General features: G+C 43.1%; 1 protein-coding gene across 1 annotated transcript in view; it reads right to left on the bottom strand.

Moving 5' to 3' along the window:
• The window catches only part of XDH (xanthine dehydrogenase), a 33798-nt gene extending 15930 nt beyond the window's left edge, over positions 1 to 17868 (bottom strand). Inside the window, exons 1-16 of the mRNA XM_053459336.1 lie at positions 17697 to 17868; positions 12886 to 12943; positions 11530 to 11626; positions 10541 to 10649; positions 9234 to 9360; positions 8628 to 8689; positions 7938 to 8000; positions 7472 to 7558; positions 6911 to 7052; positions 5622 to 5714; positions 4872 to 5023; positions 3963 to 4056; positions 3121 to 3230; positions 1812 to 1996; positions 1536 to 1710; positions 600 to 686 (exon numbers count right to left, since the gene is read on the bottom strand). Coding sequence (XP_053315311.1) covers positions 600 to 686; positions 1536 to 1710; positions 1812 to 1996; positions 3121 to 3230; positions 3963 to 4056; positions 4872 to 5023; positions 5622 to 5714; positions 6911 to 7052; positions 7472 to 7558; positions 7938 to 8000; positions 8628 to 8689; positions 9234 to 9360; positions 10541 to 10649; positions 11530 to 11626; positions 12886 to 12943; positions 17697 to 17750 — 1695 coding nt within the window. The 5' untranslated portion in view covers positions 17751 to 17868. The remainder of the gene's footprint in view (positions 1 to 599; positions 687 to 1535; positions 1711 to 1811; positions 1997 to 3120; positions 3231 to 3962; positions 4057 to 4871; positions 5024 to 5621; positions 5715 to 6910; positions 7053 to 7471; positions 7559 to 7937; positions 8001 to 8627; positions 8690 to 9233; positions 9361 to 10540; positions 10650 to 11529; positions 11627 to 12885; positions 12944 to 17696) is intronic.
• Between the last annotated feature and the right edge of the window lie 1303 nt (positions 17869 to 19171).

Raw genomic sequence — 19171 nt, forward strand, 5'->3', positions numbered from 1 at the left:
CATTTGAAAACGTTTCATTAAGTATTAGGCTATTACGTTTGTCCTCATAACTCTGAAGTCTCCAGTGGTTCCCTTCTTTGGAGGTGGACCAAAAAGATCTGCTCCAGCCTTTGTTTTTTTGCCAGAGAGGGAAAAAAGGGAGTAATTATTCATTTGAGGAGTGTTACCCCCAAAAGAAAAATACTTAATCACAAAACCTTCTAGATTGACCATATCTGGGAACTCTCCAGGTGAAGAGCCGCTTCTTTGGGTCTCCGGGTCACTGCAGGGGGTCGTGGGAGTGATGTTGAGGCTCACCCACTCCCTACCCACTTCCCTTCAAACCACTTTCAATTTGTATGCTAGCCCCGCACACAACGTCAGTGGACCACCCGCTGACGTCAGCAGATCATCCAGCGCCGTCAGCAGGCCACCCGCCAACGTCAGCGGAATGCCCCCTGATTCCAGCAGACCTGCCCACCCGCATCCCGAATAGATAGGACAGCTTGAGCCTGGATGTCCCCAGGTATGGTCAGGATCCATTAGATAATGGGACCTGTGTGCTATACCGCGGTGATGTCAGAAACGTATACATTACAATGTTTTCTAGAGAGAGTTACCTGAAACAGCTGTGCGCCGGTCGGGTAAGGATTGTGGAACAGTTCAGTTGCGCTTTCATAACTAGGAGGTATTTTCTCCACATTATTCTAGCAGAAAGAGTAGAAACTTTTATTTAACAGAAGAAGTCAGAATAGCCGTTAATACATTCAGATTGCATCTTCCAACATGTAAAGTATATAACATTTTTGGGGAAACATAATTTTTTATCAAGAGTCTCCAATTCTAAGAATTTGTCTTAATTCACGCATAAAAAACATAGTTCTAAAGAAAAGCTATAATATAACGAGGTCAACCTCTTTAACGTAGGTCAACATTGACAAAAACCTGTTTTTTTTCTAATTTTGCTCGAATAAACTCCTTTTTATCTGCAGACCTGGAGGTCGCATTGTTGTCAGTCATGTGATATTTTGGGTGACTTTCCCGGCTCAGACACCACACTGAGCTGATGCTTTACGGCAATGCTAATGAAGTCCGTCCCTCCATAGACTTTCATTAGTCAGAGCGTCCAACTGGGTGATTGAGACTGGGACGTTCTATTGTTTACCACATGACAGTATGATACGGAATCAGTTGCTATTTACATCCTTTAAGATATTTTGTATAAAACATAACTGCTCTCTCATGTAATTGGTTCACAAAATAACTGCCTATAGGCCTGCTTTAAGTGCACCCAAGGTGGTTGGCAGTGTACCCCATATGTAATGTGTACATACAGATCCCACAATTTATTCTCTTTTAATACCAATAACTACAATAATAACGCAGCGTCTAAGAAATAAATTGTATCATTATATAAAGGTGAAATCTGATGTAAATGATGGCCGGTCTTTATTATTATTATTATTATTATTATGTTTTCTTTACATAGCGCCAACAATTTACGCAGTGCTTACTTCTGGTCATTACTTATTTAGTATTTGCTACAAATGACCTACTTTCCCTTTGAGATCCAATGCCAGCTTCTTGAGCACAGTGAGGTAGAACTTATAGAAAAAGCTGAGGGTTAGGGTTTGACGGAACTCCACCATTCCTCCTGGGGCGCTGGGTGACAGGGTCATCTCCTGGGCCAGTAGGCGACAGGCGTCCTGAAGCAAATCGTCATCCCAGTCCCTATATTTCCAAAGGAAGGAAAAAGGAACAATCGTCCCATTACGACTCTAACCCAAAAATGTGTAATGATGGTTTAAATTTGGGGTTTTTGACCACCTTACCTGCCAATGAGTTCCTTGCATGTGCTCGTAGCCAGGACAGTAACAGGGGCCATGCCTCCATAGCTCAGCTGAACCTGCGCTACCTGGTGGCTCTCGGCATTGAAGAGGACCCTCATTCCGCTGGTCACTATTGCAATGTCGTCCTCCCGTCTTGTAGCTTGTTTGAAGGCTGAGAAATATTCCCACTGTGGAAATGATCTTTTTCACTTATTCACGCTACAAATTCAGTCTTCATTCGAAGAAAACAATTCTCACGGGTGGAAAGTCAAACGGAATCAAAGCCTCAACGTTCCGTTTCAAAGGAGTTCCATTCAAGCAAGAAAAAAAACTTTTCAGAAATCAAACAGTAGCCAAATCATAAAAACGAGGGTCACACAAACCATTCGCTGCCTCTAATCATTTATGGAACCATCGTCATCCTCAAGGACAATATCTCCAGTTTAACTTTCATTTGTTAATCGTCATTGTCTGGGGTTGTCAGGATTTGACATGCAGGATTAAAAAAAAAAATCATTTTGGGTCAATAAGGACTCTTTGGAAGGAAGCCAAAATGTATATTTTTTTTCTGGAAAAGATGGCTGCCCTTGCGGTAATAATTACGAGAGGTTCCAGTGTTCCTGCCAGGTGGCACAGGGCAACTACCTTTGCTGCCACTCACAATCCAGGGCTTTAATGTAACGCCACTGGCCTTAAAGTGCCAGGGCTGCTTTTCAGCCCCAGCACGCCCCATATGGGTATGTTTGGTTACGCCAGGGACACGCATGTACAGGGTGCACCGTGTCCACATGGCAGTTAAGAGGGAGATCCGAGAAGGGACTAATGAAGAAAGCGACCTAACGCGTTTCGCACTGATCTCAGATAGAAATCCCGCTGGGATCCTCTACTTCCTCCGTGTCATATCCTGGCGCTCGGCATTCAGACTGAGTGTAGAGTGTGTCTGGGGGGCGATGAAACCTCTACTCTTTCATGAGCATGCAAGGTCGGGGAGAAAACAATAGGGTTTTATTTAAGCTGGGAGGGTAAAAAAAATTTATGCTGTAAAATATCTATTATATCATTGGGGAGGAACATGGTTTAAGGGGTTTATTCCTAGTTAAAAATGATGCTCCTGGGCATCTATGGTCGTAGAATACACTGTGAAGGGGTTACACATTCAAAAGTACTTAGGTGGTATGTTTCTAGTGCTGCATTTAGTTTTACTCTACTGAGCGGGGGGTGAATAAGTGGAACGGCCTGCCAGCAGAAGTGGTAGAGGTTAATACATGTTTCCAGCTGTAGGTGAACTACTCACGTATGAAGCGAAACTTACCTTTCGCGAGAAGGGAATCTCAACGGACAGCAGTATTTCCTGAGGCTCCACCAATGTTTTTCTGTACCCAGTGAAGAAGTTTCCATCCATCAGGACGCTTCTTTTACTTTCTGTAAATACATTTTGAGTTATTTACAGAAAGCTGAATCTGCAACTTTGTGCCCCGTTATTCCTCCAGATAATCATTGTTCACCCATGACTGGTTTATGAGCATGACGGCTCAAACACCACACTGAGCTGATGCTTTATGGCAATGCTAATGAAGTCCGTTCCTCCATAGACTTTCATTAGTCAGCGTGTACAGCTGTGTGATTAAGACTGAGCCATTCTATTGTTCCCCACAGTATGATAAGGAGTCGGGGTGTTTAGTAGATCGGGGCTCAGATAACAGAGCGAGAACCTCATACAAATGGCTGATATGCAGCTGCCTGAAAACATTATATTATGGGGCAAAAACTAGAACTTTTTCTTAGAAATGTAGAGCAATTATCTAATGTAGTTTTATGCACTCTACAAAAACGAACCTAAGGGATGACCTCATCACAACTTACAAATATATTTCAGGTCGGTATAATGTATATTTCTCAGGGAAATCTTCACCCCAAAGACAGAGGAAATAACAAGAAAAAAGCACATTTATGATTAAAAAAGCCCCATCTCATCTTTACCAACAGACGGGGGCAATATTTACAACGAGGGATTTGTGTGGAATAGCGACGTATGCATCGGCAGAAACTCAAGGATTCCCTGTGTGAGATTCCCTCATAGAGCAGAGATTCCGAGATAGTCTTTTATTATCTCTTTACTTTTATCTCTTTAATTGCAGTGGAGATTATCGTTACCGATAGAGATGAGATTCAGTTTGCTTCCGCTTGCCATGAAAACCGGGTTGAGATCAGATATTGGACTTGCTGTCATTATATTTCCTCCGATGGCCTGAAAGACATAATCCACCGGATAAATATAACACGATAGGATGGTTTAAGATTCCAACGATCCACCAGGTTGGATGCTGTTAAGAAACATCTGGGACTAGAACCCATGTAGTGTTCCTTTGTTCTTCTCAGCGTGCGTCAATCTTTACATCAACGAGCAAATGTGGAGCTTCACCCAACCCTGAGTGACGTTACCTTCTGTTTTAGAAGCTCGTCCTTGAATGAACATGATCTTCCTGGACAGATCTGCCTTAAAAGTCTCTCTTTCTATGGTTCCTATACATTGTGTTTTGGGGATTCTATGGAACGTTTGTCTCCACCAGCTTTGGGGACGTGGACTATGGAACGGTCACTTTACATCCAACATTCCGCAGAGTAACTGAACCTCAAGACTAGGCTTAAATTAATAGAATAATAAAATACTTTATAAATGCTGTCTCCTCCCCCATACGGCCCCGTACGTAAATTCATTCATTGTAACCGACACCGATCATTTTATTTTACAGATGATTTCATCCGTTTTAGCTGTTGCTGTAGGTTTGGTTTTTGGAAGCCATCTGCAATCCAGAAAGTTTATAATCTATAAATTGGGTTTGGGATTCCATGAAAAAGGAAAGACACCTTAGTGGGGTATTTTTTAACGTTGATGCCCCTAAGGTGGGCAGTTGTACAGAAAGCCAGTTAAGATGGGCTGACCGCTGACCGCACATGCTCAGTAGCTAACTCTTCATAATTGCCCTTAAAAAAATTGAACTTTTATTAGAAACATTAGTTTTCATCCGTTTATTGGCGTTGTAAGTGTTATTTGGCCCCTACCGCAACATTCCGGATCTGGTGTCCGGCGAACCACCTCAGCTGCTCCAGGACCGCTCTGAACACTTCGGTTTTATACAGCGGGAGATCAGCTACGGCCTTCGTCAGGACCTCAGCCACGGTGGTCAGTGTGCAGGCAGCGCCGAAGCAGATCCCTGGAACGGAAAACAGAGGGAAATCCTCGTTTACTGGGTGAGGAATCCCCGACTGATCAACCGTTTAGTAATTAAAGCATTATAGAGGCTATTGGCGCCAGTTCATATTATTATTATTAATCTGTTTTTATTAATATTGAGATTCCTATCCTGCCAGTCAGTGTAGCAGTTCGCGCGCCAATGGCATGAAGTTGGTGCCACGCTACTGCATTTGCATTCATGCGCGAATACCCAGCCCTGCTGCATGACTGATGTCAGGGGGCAGCCCCTTATGATTTAGGAAAGATCCCCTTTATCTTTCCTAAATCATAAGGGGATCTATAAATCCAATCTGTGTAATGGAGATGGGTTACATGATATAACTGATAAGAAAAATGTATGCATCCGTATTAGACAATGAAGTCTTGGGTCACATGTTTTTAGGACCTTAGGGGTCTCTTCTTTAGATAAAATCATGTATCATTGCATCATTTTTTTTATGTTGGTCCAGAAAAAAAGTATGAACTTCAACAAAACAGCTGCGCATGCGTGATTGCGGAATTCCTGAATGCGAAATGATGACATCACATATTTAGTTATAAAATGAGCAGCCTCTTACCTTCCTGGGTGTGCTCGATTGCGTTTAATTCCGAAACCCATCCAGGCGATATTATCACCGGGTAATGCAGATTTTTAAACTTTGTTTCAATGCCTACAATACAAGGAAAATGTTATCAGATGAGTCATTATTTATTTAGTTCTTGATGTGTAATCTAATATTTGCCGTTAGAATTATCTAAAGAATCAAGTGTGCTATTTTAATGAGGAATTTCCATGGAAACAAAATGTTTTCCTTCCTGAGCATAAACCCCATTGACAAAAACCTGGATAACTCCTGTTATCTGCAGACCTGGAGGCTGCCATTGTTGTCATTCATGTGATATTTTGGGTGACTTTCCCTGAGATGATGCTTTATGGCAATGCTAATGAAACCCCCCCCCATAGACCTTCACACAGAGTGCGAGCAGCCAGAGAGAATTTTGCGAGTGAGATAAATGGGGTAAGTAAGAGGATAAGGGAGGGAGCATGTCTGTTATAGTGAGAGTGTACATAAAAGTGTGTGTGTTAGCATGGAAGTGGGTGTGTAAATGTTTGTGTATTAGCATGAATGTGTATATGTGTGTGAGCATGAATGTTTATGTATAAGCAGGTGTTAGCATAAATGTGTGTGTGGAGCATGAATGTGAATGTGTTAGCATGAGTATAAGCATAGGTGTGTTAGCGTGCGCGTGTGCAAATGTATGAATGTGTGTAAATATGTGCAACAGTTCATATGTTACTGAGGGGGTTCAAGGGACCGATGGGGTCACCGGGCTTTACTTGCCGCCCCCAAGGCCAGAAAGTAATCTTCAGCGGCACACAGGCTGCGCTGTGGATCCTTCCACTTACTGCCACTTATGGAGCTGCTATAATTTGACTTGCATTCCTGGCTGTGCTGAGCTTAAACACAATATGGACACAATATGTAGATCATAATTGTGAGCTCTGAGCAGTACGGGGCGAGGCATTTAAAGACCTGGGTTTTTTGGCTTGACTTTATGAAATATCCAGCCGTGTTCTTACTGCCGAACATGTCGCCAATGAAGGACTGGCCCATCCATAACCTGGGCTCCAAGCCCACCCATGCTAAATACCAGCAAATGAAAAAAATGAGTATTGTGGTTTGTGGTAATACCCTTTTCTCTGAGCTGTTGGCACACGTGGAGCAGTGTTTCCTCTCCTTTGTGAAGCCGCTCTCCAATAAGTGGGAGAGCTCCGGGAAGTCTGCGCAGGATTCCACCATGATCTGATCTACATTATTAATATTAATAAACCGGCAGCACACGTATAATATGCAGGCTCGCTTACCCACTTCCGTGTTTCCCACCACCAGTCGTGCTTCAGGGTACTTGGATTTAAGTGTCAGTAACTCGTTCAGGTCGGAGGGCTGAATCCACATCACGCTGCCTTCTTTAAAGTAAATCTGCTTCATCTGCCTGGCTTTATGCGTCTGCAGGAGGGCCCAAAACATTGCAATAGTTATTTGAAACAAGTCCAGCAAAGTAATAAATGTAACACTAATACTATAAAAAAAATACGTCATTCCTTAAAGGGGAAGAATCGCTATTGATAATTCGATTTAGATTAATAACCCTAAAGATACAATGTCTCAGCCAGAGCTTATAGAAGCAGTATTTTTTAACATCGGTTGGACCTTTTCCATACCAATTGATGTTCCCCAGCAAGCTACACGTGAAAAATGTGTCTTTTATACTCTTTTATAGTCAAGTGTTTCCACGTGAAGACATTATGGAGGACACAAACTACGTGCTACGTGTGATACCTCCCAGTATAGAGCGCCACGAATGATGCTGGCCTTGAATAAATTGTAATAGTTCCAGTAACAGCAGCCCAACAGACTGGCCTTACCAGTAATTCTGGAGGAAATATTACTTCTTGTGTTGGATCCAATGGCTTGAACTCGGTTGGGTCGAAGAGAGCTGAAGAGATAGGAGTCTAAGGATAGAATGAAAGATATTTCATGGGTCTCGGACGGAGTGTTTGGACAGGTCATCCCATCAGCTAGACGGACTAACTGTAATCATTCAGTTCAATCCCAAATTAGCTCTGTCTAGGAACTAAAATCTACAAACCTCTGCAGCCCAAAGAACCCACAAAGTCTAGAGGTTGCAGTAGAAGACGCGTGCCGTGACATTTTCATTGTTATTGGCTTGAGACGTCATGGCCCTTTAAACTCTTTGTGAATACCATAAAAAGAAAACTATGTGCTTCCGGGCCTTATGGTCGACAGCCAACATATATTTAGAATGTTATAGAAATAATAATTCCCCGTTATAATGAATTACATTTAGGGCAGTTACCACAGAGTCCTTACCGCCGCTTCTTCTTTGCCGTTCATACAGCAGCCGTTCGCAGTCTTTTTACCGCAACATCCGTCCTGATAATTTTAGAAGAACGTCCGGTTACCACTGGTTTCATTACAAGACAAGGCATGAGCTGCTGGTCTAATTGGTGCAGTAATTATCGCGTAATCTCTGATATCTTCTGGTTTTATCCAAACCCAGTTAGTAGAACCCATAAGGAAGCTCAGTAGAGCAGAGAAAATGGAGATCGTTGGCATTGCTTTCCACGGACTTCACACAGAACGTGGCAGAGCTCCGTTCGGAACGTCCTCTTTTCTGATCTTAGTTCAGTGTTCAGTAAATCTTCATGCATGCCTCATATAGCTCCCTTTTCATGATATATATATATAATATAATAATTTAAGTTGCAAAACAACACAAGACCATTACCCGAATTGAAGCGATTTGCAATTGTGCTTCAAAAAAAAGGAAAAATCCTTCTTGACTCCAAAATGAGCTGATATATATATATATATATATATGTATATATATATATGTATATATATATATACACAATCTGATATAACTGATTCAATTTAGTATTTTCTGGCAAATATTTGAATTTCTAGGTCAGGGCGGGAAACATGCGCCTCTCAGCGGCTGGCGAACAGATCTCCCACACTGCTGTCTGTGTAACAATTAGACAAATTCTTAGGCGTTACCTTGCTAAACGTCTTAAATCCTTGGAGAATCGGTCGGTATCCGGTACAACGACACAGGTTCCCTGTTTAAAGTTAGATCATAATAACAATTATTATTATTATTATTATTATTATTATTATTATTATTATTATTATTATGTGTTAAATATGCATTCTGGGAAGTTAAATTTTTCTTTTTTTTGTCTTTTGTTGCTTATAGTTAAATGTTTAAGAAGCCAAAATAAGCTGAAGATGCAGGTCAAAGTACCCCAAGTCCTTAGAAAGGACTCATTAAACTTAGGGTACTTTGACGTAGTGGCGGGCGAAGCAATAAATGGCCATATGGTGTGACCGGACCCCCAATATTTATTTTTGAATGGTATCCGCTGGGGATGCGCTGAATTCTCGCTCTGTTTTGTATCGATGAAAATCATTTGGCGGCAGCCCCTTCGCCCGGCAGCCTCGGCTGCTGCCTTTGTTGCAACGGACGGTCCTGCCCGTGGGTAAAAGTGTTTTCCCCCTTGCATGTGGCAGATATAGCATGGTAGCATCATTAATGGTAGACTTGTCGGGTAATATGTCTACTGGGTCTTGGACCCCAATAAGTCTTTTGTTATAATGCCATACCTTGGAACGTTGTTTCAATCTCCTCCATGGTGGGCTCTGGATTATTTCGAAGCAACGAATACATGGACATCACAATGCCGGGGGTGCAAAAGCCACATTGTGATCCGTGACTTTTTGCAATGCGTTCCTGTAATGGTACACACAAGGTTGACATACACATTAACATTATATACATATTAAAACACATTATATATTTATTTTTTATGCAATATACTGTAAGTGGAACAGCCTCCCAGCTGAAGTGGTAGAGGGTAATACAGTGAGGGGATTAAACATGCATGGGATAGACATACAGCTCCTGAATCTAAGACGAGACCAACGACTGATTAAGGTTTGACATTTTGACAACTAGGAAAATAAGGTCACATATGAAATTCTAGCTGTGGTTATAGGGAAGGATAGTAATGTATTCACACGTATTAAGGCAATTTAGAGAATTCTTTTATACGTACATTTTTAAATGCATCAGTAAAAATATCCCCCAACAGTTTTATATAATCCAAAAAAAATTATTTTATTTTGACAATTTACTGCCCATGCGTTGCCATCGCTGACAAATTAAATCACACCGATCACCCTCAGCCACACTGCCCTAAAATCACTAACCATCCTCAGCCACACTGCCCTAAAAACACCGACCACCCTCAGCCACACTGCCCTAAAAACACCGACCATCCTCAGCCACACTGCCCTAAAAACACCGACCACCCTCAGCCACACAGCCCTAAAAACACCGACCATCCTCAGCCACACTGCCCTAAAAACACCGACCACCCTCAGCCACACAGCCCTAAAAACACCGACCATCCTCAGCCACACTGCCCTAAAAACACCGACCACCCTCAGCCACACAGCCCTAAAAACACCGACCATCCTCAGCCACTCTGCCCTAAAAACACCGACCATTCTCAGCCACACTGCCCTAAAAACACCGACCATCCTCAGCCACACTGCCCTAAAAACACCGACCACCCTCAGCCACACTGCCCTAAAAACACCGATCACCCTCAGCCACACTGACACAAAGCACTCTCACACGCAATGAAGTCCGGTGAAACATAACACTCTGAGCCAAACTAACACTCACATTGTTGTCAACTACATGAGATGTACTCACATATGCACCACACTCGGCCACACATCACACTCACACAGACTCACCTATATCGCACTCAGCCGCCCAGAGACACACAGACAGGCCGTGCCATATCCCACCACTCACCACCATCACAGGCTGTTTGCTGCAGCTTGCTCTGCTTACGACACGTTGGTCTCGCCTTTACTGAAAGTATTCAGGATTTACTTACTTGAACGGGGTGAAGTCTTGTTTTTGTGCTTCCAATGCCTTCGACAGTCGTTACGGCACACTGGTGCAGGGAGCAGACGGGTGCCAGGCAAGCGTTTGCCGAATAATGTCTAGAGGGAAGCACTAAAGAAATGTAACGAGTATCACAGAACCTCGGACACGTGAATGTTTGTCTTCAATGGCTCCATAGAAGCCAAACGGAGTTCTTAGTCTTAATTCCAATCAGGCATGAAATATAACAGGTTTTATCACAGAAAGCAATTTATAATTATAACTGCAGCTGAACGAAAGCTCTGAGACAGCTGAACGCATTGTTCTGTATCTTCAGAGTTCCTGGATACTTTTTAGCCGCTAGTTCATTAAATGTGTTCCCATTTGGCTCGAGAGAAGGTCGTACCCAGACTGATGGGGGTATAGAGCAGTCAAACAAGGACTTCTGTTTGATGGTTTACCCAAAGCACAGAAGTTTCAATTCATTTTAACCCCTTAATGACAAAGCCCGTACATGTACGGGCTCAAAATGCATTGTTTTCAATGGGTTTAGGGACCGCCCATTGTCCTTAAGGGGTTAATAGTGAGTTTTAGGTAGTTTCGTAATTTAAAACAGCCCCAGAGGTAGGTGGGATGCGCTGTCACCTGCCCACTAGGAGGTCAGTCTTGGGCTGGTTGTAAATGAGGTGATATGAAGGGCCGGCCCTGGACAGCTTCTCCTGCAAGAGGGGCCCAACTCGGATCTTCTTGCACCAGAAGCTCACGCGGGGTAAGACGTAGTTCAAGTAGATCGTATTTTACAGTTATTGTACTCGGGATCTGCGTGATTTTTTCCATTGTTATCCCTTCCCTATTGTTCAGTTCCTGATTGTTGCTGATTGGTTCAGGCAGCTTTTGTATGGGTGTAGGGGGGGTAACTTTTATTGCAGGAACTTGATCAAATAATATTGGCTCTGCCACAGGCTGCCACCAATCCAAAATGTCCCACGTTAAGGATACTCAATCTTTGCCTTGAATTCATTGTATCGGGATATCATGACGGTGCAAGCTCCGCATCCTCCTTCTCCGCAGCCAAGTTTAGTTCCAGGCAACCCCACTGAGTGAGCGAGTGTTAGGGCAATAACATGAAAACACTACATACACAGACAAAATATTCATTTCATATCCTTACAATCTACAGCTTCCCAAAATATCCCTTCAATTAAAACCAACAATGGAAGCGATCAGGAACTCCTTGGATGAAGTGGTGATTAGTACCGATTAAAAAGTGTGACTTTCAATAATAATTTCTAAAATTGTACTATTTATGTATGGAGTCTGTAGTACACCCATATAGTAGAGGGCTGCTGATGTTCTTTGGGGCCACTCCTCGCTAGCTTAGGCTTTATACTTAGCTTGACTGTAGGGAACTATGCTAAAGCCACAAGAGAAGAAGTACTTTTCAATTAGGAGCCACGGTGCAAACCTGGACCATCTTGGACCATGTGAAAAGTAGAGATTTATTGAGAAAAACATATTTTTTCCCCATGATTTTTCATAATTCTAGTGGGTCTACTCACTAAGAAGTTACGTGGTCAGTCAAGTTAAGGGTGAGTCTCATGCCGTCGCATGCAAATTCACTAATCTGCGAGTAGTTGGCCATGGTAAGCAAGAGCCTGTAACCTTAAATATTGTGAGTTACAGGTGAGGACATGCAAGGGAGAGGAATTTCAATTTCCATGCCCTTATCGGTTACTTGCAAAACTACAACCCCTTCCCTGCTATACTTTTTAAAAAGCATCACAAAATAAATAAACAAATGGAAAGTGGCCCCCAGGACCCCCAATTAACATGCAGTTTAGTGAATAGACCCCGTTAATTATATACATCCCCGTGAACTTGCATTCCATGGCTACCTGGAGCCCTCCCTTTTGGGGGGGAGTGGCTTCCTGTGGGGCGGGGTTAACCATCTCAGGTGGTGGGGACTAAACGTATGTGGGCGGGGCTAGTCCCAAACACATACATTTGTATGGTGGCGGTTGGGGAATAGGGCAGAGAGTGGTCTCTCGTAGAAACGTCGTTACCGCAACCCAGAGATTCACCGTCACAACCAAGAGAGCCGGAGAAGTAGTGCTGCTGCCCCCGGAGTTCCCAGGAATGGTTTAATAATATTATTTATTATAGTCCCCGTTAAAAGAATATTATGTAACTGAAATTGTTACTTATAAGAAAAAAGTGAGTAAAAAGGCTGTATTTATAAAAAAAAAAAAAAAATTGCAGGAAATATTGATAGTGGTGACGAACCACTAACCCCGAGGAAAGCCTGGAGTGTGCGATATTATCAGCTAACATTATATATTATCAGGAACCGGATACATTTCCTCCGCAGATAGGTCAATAAAGTCATCTTAGGATCAGCATTTTTCTCAATGACCTGCAAGGAAAGAGAAAAAAAAGATCTCAATCTTTAATATCAAACACATGAGAAGTTAATATTTATTTAATATTAATTGATTTATATAGCGCCGCCATATTCTGCGGCGCTGTACAATGGGTAAGCAGAACATCACATAACACTTTGACTTACAGAAACAAAGGTTGGAAAGGACTCTGCTCAGAGAAGCTTACAATCTAGAAGGACGTGGGGGTATATTACACAAGAGGCAAAAGTGCAAATGTTGGAGGAAGACCAGCTAAGCAGGTATATCTCAGGATAAACACTGATTTAATAAACAATATTATATGCCAATTAATTGACAGCAGGCGTTATTTATTTTTAATTTTATGTATAATTGTTTCCTGTTGTTTATATATATATATATATATATATATATATATATATATATATCACTTTTTCTTTGAAGCGGGAGAAACTATATTTTTCACTTTGATCTCTGGCCCACTCCAGTGGTGCAGCTATAACCCTGCATTGCTTATTGCAATACTGGATCATCCAGTAGGGGGACATACTGAGACCCTCTGACAACTCTTATAACTTATCCAGTGTTTTTGGCGTTTTTTTAGAATTCCGTCTGATGTAATGCGTAACCAGCGTTTGCACAGAGACACCAACTGCGGCTCCTGCTGAGAGGGGAGACTCCAGGCTGCCCCCACAAGTGCAAAATGGGTCATTTTGGCCCTTTGACCTATAATGTAATAGTGCAGGATACATACAATGGCAGGGACCCCTCAACACAACTTACAGGGGGACTGTGATTTTGTGATTAGGTCAATACGTCCCCTCTGTAGATACAAATCACAAAGACGTGGCATGTTTGTGACAAAATGAGGAAACGAGTTGGTAATTTGGGATTAATACATGGAAGGGGTTTCTTCTCTCTTTATTGGATTTTTTAATCAATGTTGGATAGAAAAGTCCAGATATCGAGAAATTGTGGCCTGGTTGCGGCCCTCGAGGACTGGATGGTGCCCTACTGGGAAATGATACCCAACAATCCAAGATTAAAAGTCACCACTAGGTGGCAGTATGAGATCATGGATCCATATAACAAGGACACGAGTGAAAGAGGTCGCTGTACTCAGTGCTCCGCAGTCATTCCCCATTTACCCTCCTCTTCAGCCTGTTTCTTGCCCATTGCTGTACAGTCCTTTCCCTTCTCTCGCCTTCCGTCGTCCATATTCCTGGTCTCTCCCCTCGGGTCTATTACCGTTCATTGTCTACCCATCCGTTGATCCATTCTGGTTGCTCTCACATAGGTGTATATTAATTATAAATGATACATGTAATTTCTGCCTGCATTCAGGTGTATCACGCCTCCCCTGCCACCGTAACATCACCACCAACGCCCATAGTGAAATCGGCAAAAAAAATATCGGGTATTCGTGGGCCTCTGTGCAAGACTGCCGAAGAGTTTATGAAGTTTAAGGGCGATTTACTTTAATGAGATGGGGGTAGATACGTGGTACAGCCTTCCAGCAAAGGTGTTAGAGGAGCATAGGATAGGCATCCTGAATCAAAGATGAGACAGTGCTTCAGTGTAGCTGCTCATTACCATGGCAACAAGAGAAGGAAATGTAACGTGCTAAATGATTGTCAGTATGCAGAAACAAGTGACTGATCCCTACTAACAACCCCCCCCAACACCTCGAAAATAAATATAAAAAAAGAAATTCTGTGTCTTATGAAGTAATAAAAACAATAGCGGCATGCGCCCAATTCTAAATATATCACTTATGAGGCATCATAACATTAATGGGAACTCCCCTAAAGCCCCGCCCTCTCGACACCTTTGGCCCCGCCCTTCCCCACCTCCAGCCACTCCCCACCGCCGACATTGGAGCCCGGAATATTTTTGGTTACCCCTCGTGTGGGGAATGGTTGTAGAATGCATTGCTGTCCATTCTGACACTTAAACTGTTTAAAAAGGGATAAATGGTAATTAAGTAAAAAAAACATGAGATTAAATCAGATAATAAATATTCTGAAGATTATAAATTCTCCAAAAATCCGCTGCTGTCAGCATTTTTCATGTTAGCAGCTGCTGTGTCATTTATATGTCATTTAGATGCAAAACAAGGTCGCTCGGGGGGAATCTATTGCTATTTTGAAGCCGAAAAATGTCTATGTGCTATTATTAATGCATGTTACAGGTAACGCAGGCGTGATATTTAAAGATAACATCTCTCGTATCCGCCCATTCCTCACCCAAGCCTTATACCCCCCACACTACCTCTCACCCGTCACTCATACCCCCCACACGTCACTCATACCCCCCACACTACCTCTCACCCGTCACTGATGCCCCCCACACTACCTCTCACCCGTCACTCATACCCCCCCACTACCTCTCACCCGTCACTCATACCCCCCACACTACCTCTCACCCCGTCACTGATACCCCCCACACTACCTCTCACCCGTCACTCATACCCCCCACACTACCTCTCACCCGTCACTCATACCCCCCACACTACCTCTCACCCGTCACTCATACCCCCCACACTACCTCTCACCCGTCACTCATACCCCCCACACTACCTCTCACCCCGTCACTGATACCCCCCACACTACCTCTCACCCGTCACTGATACCCCCCACACTACCTCTCACCCGTCACTGATACCCCCCACACTACCTCTCACCCGTCACTGATACCCCCCACACTACCTCTCACCCGTCACTGATACCCCCCACACTACCTCTCACCCGTCACTGATGCCCCCCACACTACCTCTCACCCGTCACTCATACCCCCCCACTACCTCTCACCCGTCACTCATACCCCCCACACTACCTCTCACCCCGTCACTGATACCCCCCACACTACCTCTCACCCGTCACTCATACCCCCCACACTACCTCTCACCCGTCACTCATACCCCCCACACTACCTCTCACCCGTCACTCATACCCCCCACACTACCTCTCACCCGTCACTCATACCCCCCACACTACCTCTCACCCGTCACTCATACCCCCCACACTACCTCTCACCCCGTCACTGATACCCCCCACACTACCTCTCACCCGTCACTGATACCCCCCACACTACCTCTCACCCGTCACTGATACCCCCCACACTACCTCTCACCCCTCACTCACTGATACCCCCCACACTACCTCTCACCCGTCACTGATACCCCCCCACACTACCTCTCACCCGTCACTGATACCCCCCCACACTACCTCTCACCCGTCACTGATACCCCCCACACTACCTCTCACCCGTCACTCATACCCCCCACACTACCTCTCACCCGTCACTCATACCCCCCACACTACCTCTCACCTGTCACTCATACTCCCCACACTACCTCTCACCCGTCACTCATACCCCCCCACCCTACCTCTCACCCGTCACTGATACCCCCCACACTACCTCTCACCCGTCACTGATACCCCACTACCTGTCACCCGTCACTGATACCCCCCACACTACCTCTCACCCGTCACTCATACCCCCCACACTACCTCTCACCCGTCACTCATACCCCCCCACCCTACCTCTCACCCGTCACTGATACCCCCCACACTACCTCTCACCCGTCACTGATACCCCACTACCTGTCACCCGTCACTGATACCCCCACACTACCTCTCACCCCTTCTCTGTGTCTTATGTTTGTCACCCCATTCCCTCTAGATTGTAAGCCTGCGAGCCGAGTCTCTCCACCTAATGTATCAGTTTATGTATTGTCTTAGTCTGTCGATTCTCGTCTTGTCAGACCCCTTGGATTTATGTATTGGATTAAGCGCTGCGTAAACTGCTGGCACTATATAAATAAAATATAATAATAATAATAATAATAATAATAATAATAATAACAAGCCTTATTTTATAAAATAGTAAATCCTATCCTATTAGCTCCAGACCGTTTTATAGCGAAAATTCCTTTATCCAAGGTCTACCTCAGAAGCATGACCCCTGTGTTTCAATATTTATGCTAAGAAACATTTTACCAAATTAGCTAAATGAAAATAAACATATAACTGGAGATCATAGAAACATAGAATCTGCCGGCAGATCGGCCCCATCCGGCCCCCGTCTAGTCGCCCGTTTCTCCTGCTGTAAAGACTCAAACCTTAATCACTCGTTGGCCTCGTCTTAGATTCAGGAGCCGTATGCCTATCCCATGCGTGTTTACATCCCCTCACTGTATTACCCTCTACCACTTCTGCTGGGAGGCTGTTCCACTTATTCACCACCCTTTCTGCTACCTCTTGTGTGCTTAGCACGCGCTCTACTATTTGAGATAACTTCGCTTCGTTTATCATGTAATGTTATATATGATAACTCCAAACACCAACCTTGGCAGCAGTTCTACGCTTGCTAAGAAAGACATTATGCACATAATTAAGAAACGAACTACAAAACATTGTACTTTGAGACCATATTTTGTAAAGCTGTTTACATAAGACCAATTAAATGGGTTTTTTTTTACCCCAAATGCAATGGTATATTGAAATCATTTCTGACCGTGTACGGGGGGGGGGTATTAATAACCTTTAGAAATGGTATTTTTCAAAAATTTTGGGGAAAATATTTTTTAAAAACTGATTACATTTTTTTATTTTATTAATGCATTTCTAAATTTCCATGGAAAGCACTTAAAAAAAACCTGATTTATTTCTTTTTAAAATTGTACAACGCTACGGAATACAAACAATACATAATAATAATAATAATAATAATAATAATAAAATTCAAGAAAAAAAATGGAATTACCTTTTTCCCATTCACAAAAAAAATCAGCTCATCAACAGGTCGATCTAAATCCATTACAGCTCTGCGCAAAAAAAATTAATTCTGAAAAAATCTTTTTTTCTCCCGAAGATGTTTAAACTCTGTCCAGGTCACCGATGATTCGTTTAAAATATTCTGGGAGTTTAGATAATAAGCGGAGGAGAAAAACGTACACTTTGGATTACGCTGATACTATTTACCCGGGGAAGGGAGGCTCAGCCTCCTCTTACAACCAATGAAAATAAAGAAATCAGAGATTTTATTGATTTCCAAGAATTGTTGGATTTGACAGCGGTGTCAAACACCCCGCGATGCTCCTTTTTATTCAGTTTATCGTTTAACGTTTCCTCATTCTTGGTGTTTTGCTCATTCACGCTCCGATTTTATTTATTTATTTTTCTAAAACACCCAATTAGTCTCCCATTTTAGTTCCGAAGCGGGTGATTTCGTAATGAAAGTTTCTGATCGTGCTGCTTACACAAGCTGTGGGTGGTCATGTGACTTTTTTTTACTCGGACGCGATTATCTGGCTACAGACAGAGGAGAAAAACGTAAAATTGTGTTGTTTTGTTTTGCATTTTTATCACAAATCATACAAACACGGGTAAAGACATTTTTGCAAAGACGTACGCAGATGAAATAAGGATTAACCCCTTAATGACAACTCAAAATGCATTGTTTTCAATAGGTTTTGGGACCGCCCATTGTCCTTAAGGGATTAAAAATAAACAAAGGGCGCCAAATATACAAAAGTAGCAGCAGTGACATAAAATAATAGAATATAAATAAACCAGTCGGCGTCCCATTACTTAGACCGTAAGCTTCACGGGACAGGGACCCAGGGGCATATTCTGACAGAGGTCAACGAGGCTTAGGGTAGTAGGTCCAAGGATTTGGGTGATATCAGGGGTCCTCAGCACCCTCTCTAGTGCTACTCCTATAGTGATGTCCCCAACTGGCCCATTTAACACATTGGAGGAAGGTGCCGAGTTGGCATAGAGCCATAATTTGCTCTTATTGCACCCCTCTCTCCCCATACCGCTCCCTTAGATTGTAAGCTCACGAGCCGGGCCCTCAAAAGCCCATCATTCCTGCATGGAACTTTGTGTAAACCTAACATAAGGCTGGGCTGCAAGCTCTTGGGCCAGGTTGATGTATCTGTCAATAAAAGCTAAAATAATAATAATAATAAAATAAATAATAATAATAATAATAATAATGGAAGATGTTCATGTTTTATGACTATGTTTTATTGACAGGTGTGTTAATGAAGTTACACTGTTTATATGATAAAGCGAGTCCAGGCGATGAGGAATGTTGGCCAACTGTGGTTCAACCATCTGGATTGGATACAGAATATCTACAGCGGTTAAGTCTTTTGTGTGGGGGTCGCTGCGCTTCACTCATGTTTAATACCGTATTATTAATCTATATTTAACAAAGCGTGATGAGTGATG

Source organism: Spea bombifrons, chromosome 3, assembly GCF_027358695.1.
Source record: "Spea bombifrons isolate aSpeBom1 chromosome 3, aSpeBom1.2.pri, whole genome shotgun sequence".
NCBI lineage: Eukaryota > Metazoa > Chordata > Amphibia > Anura > Pelobatidae > Spea > Spea bombifrons.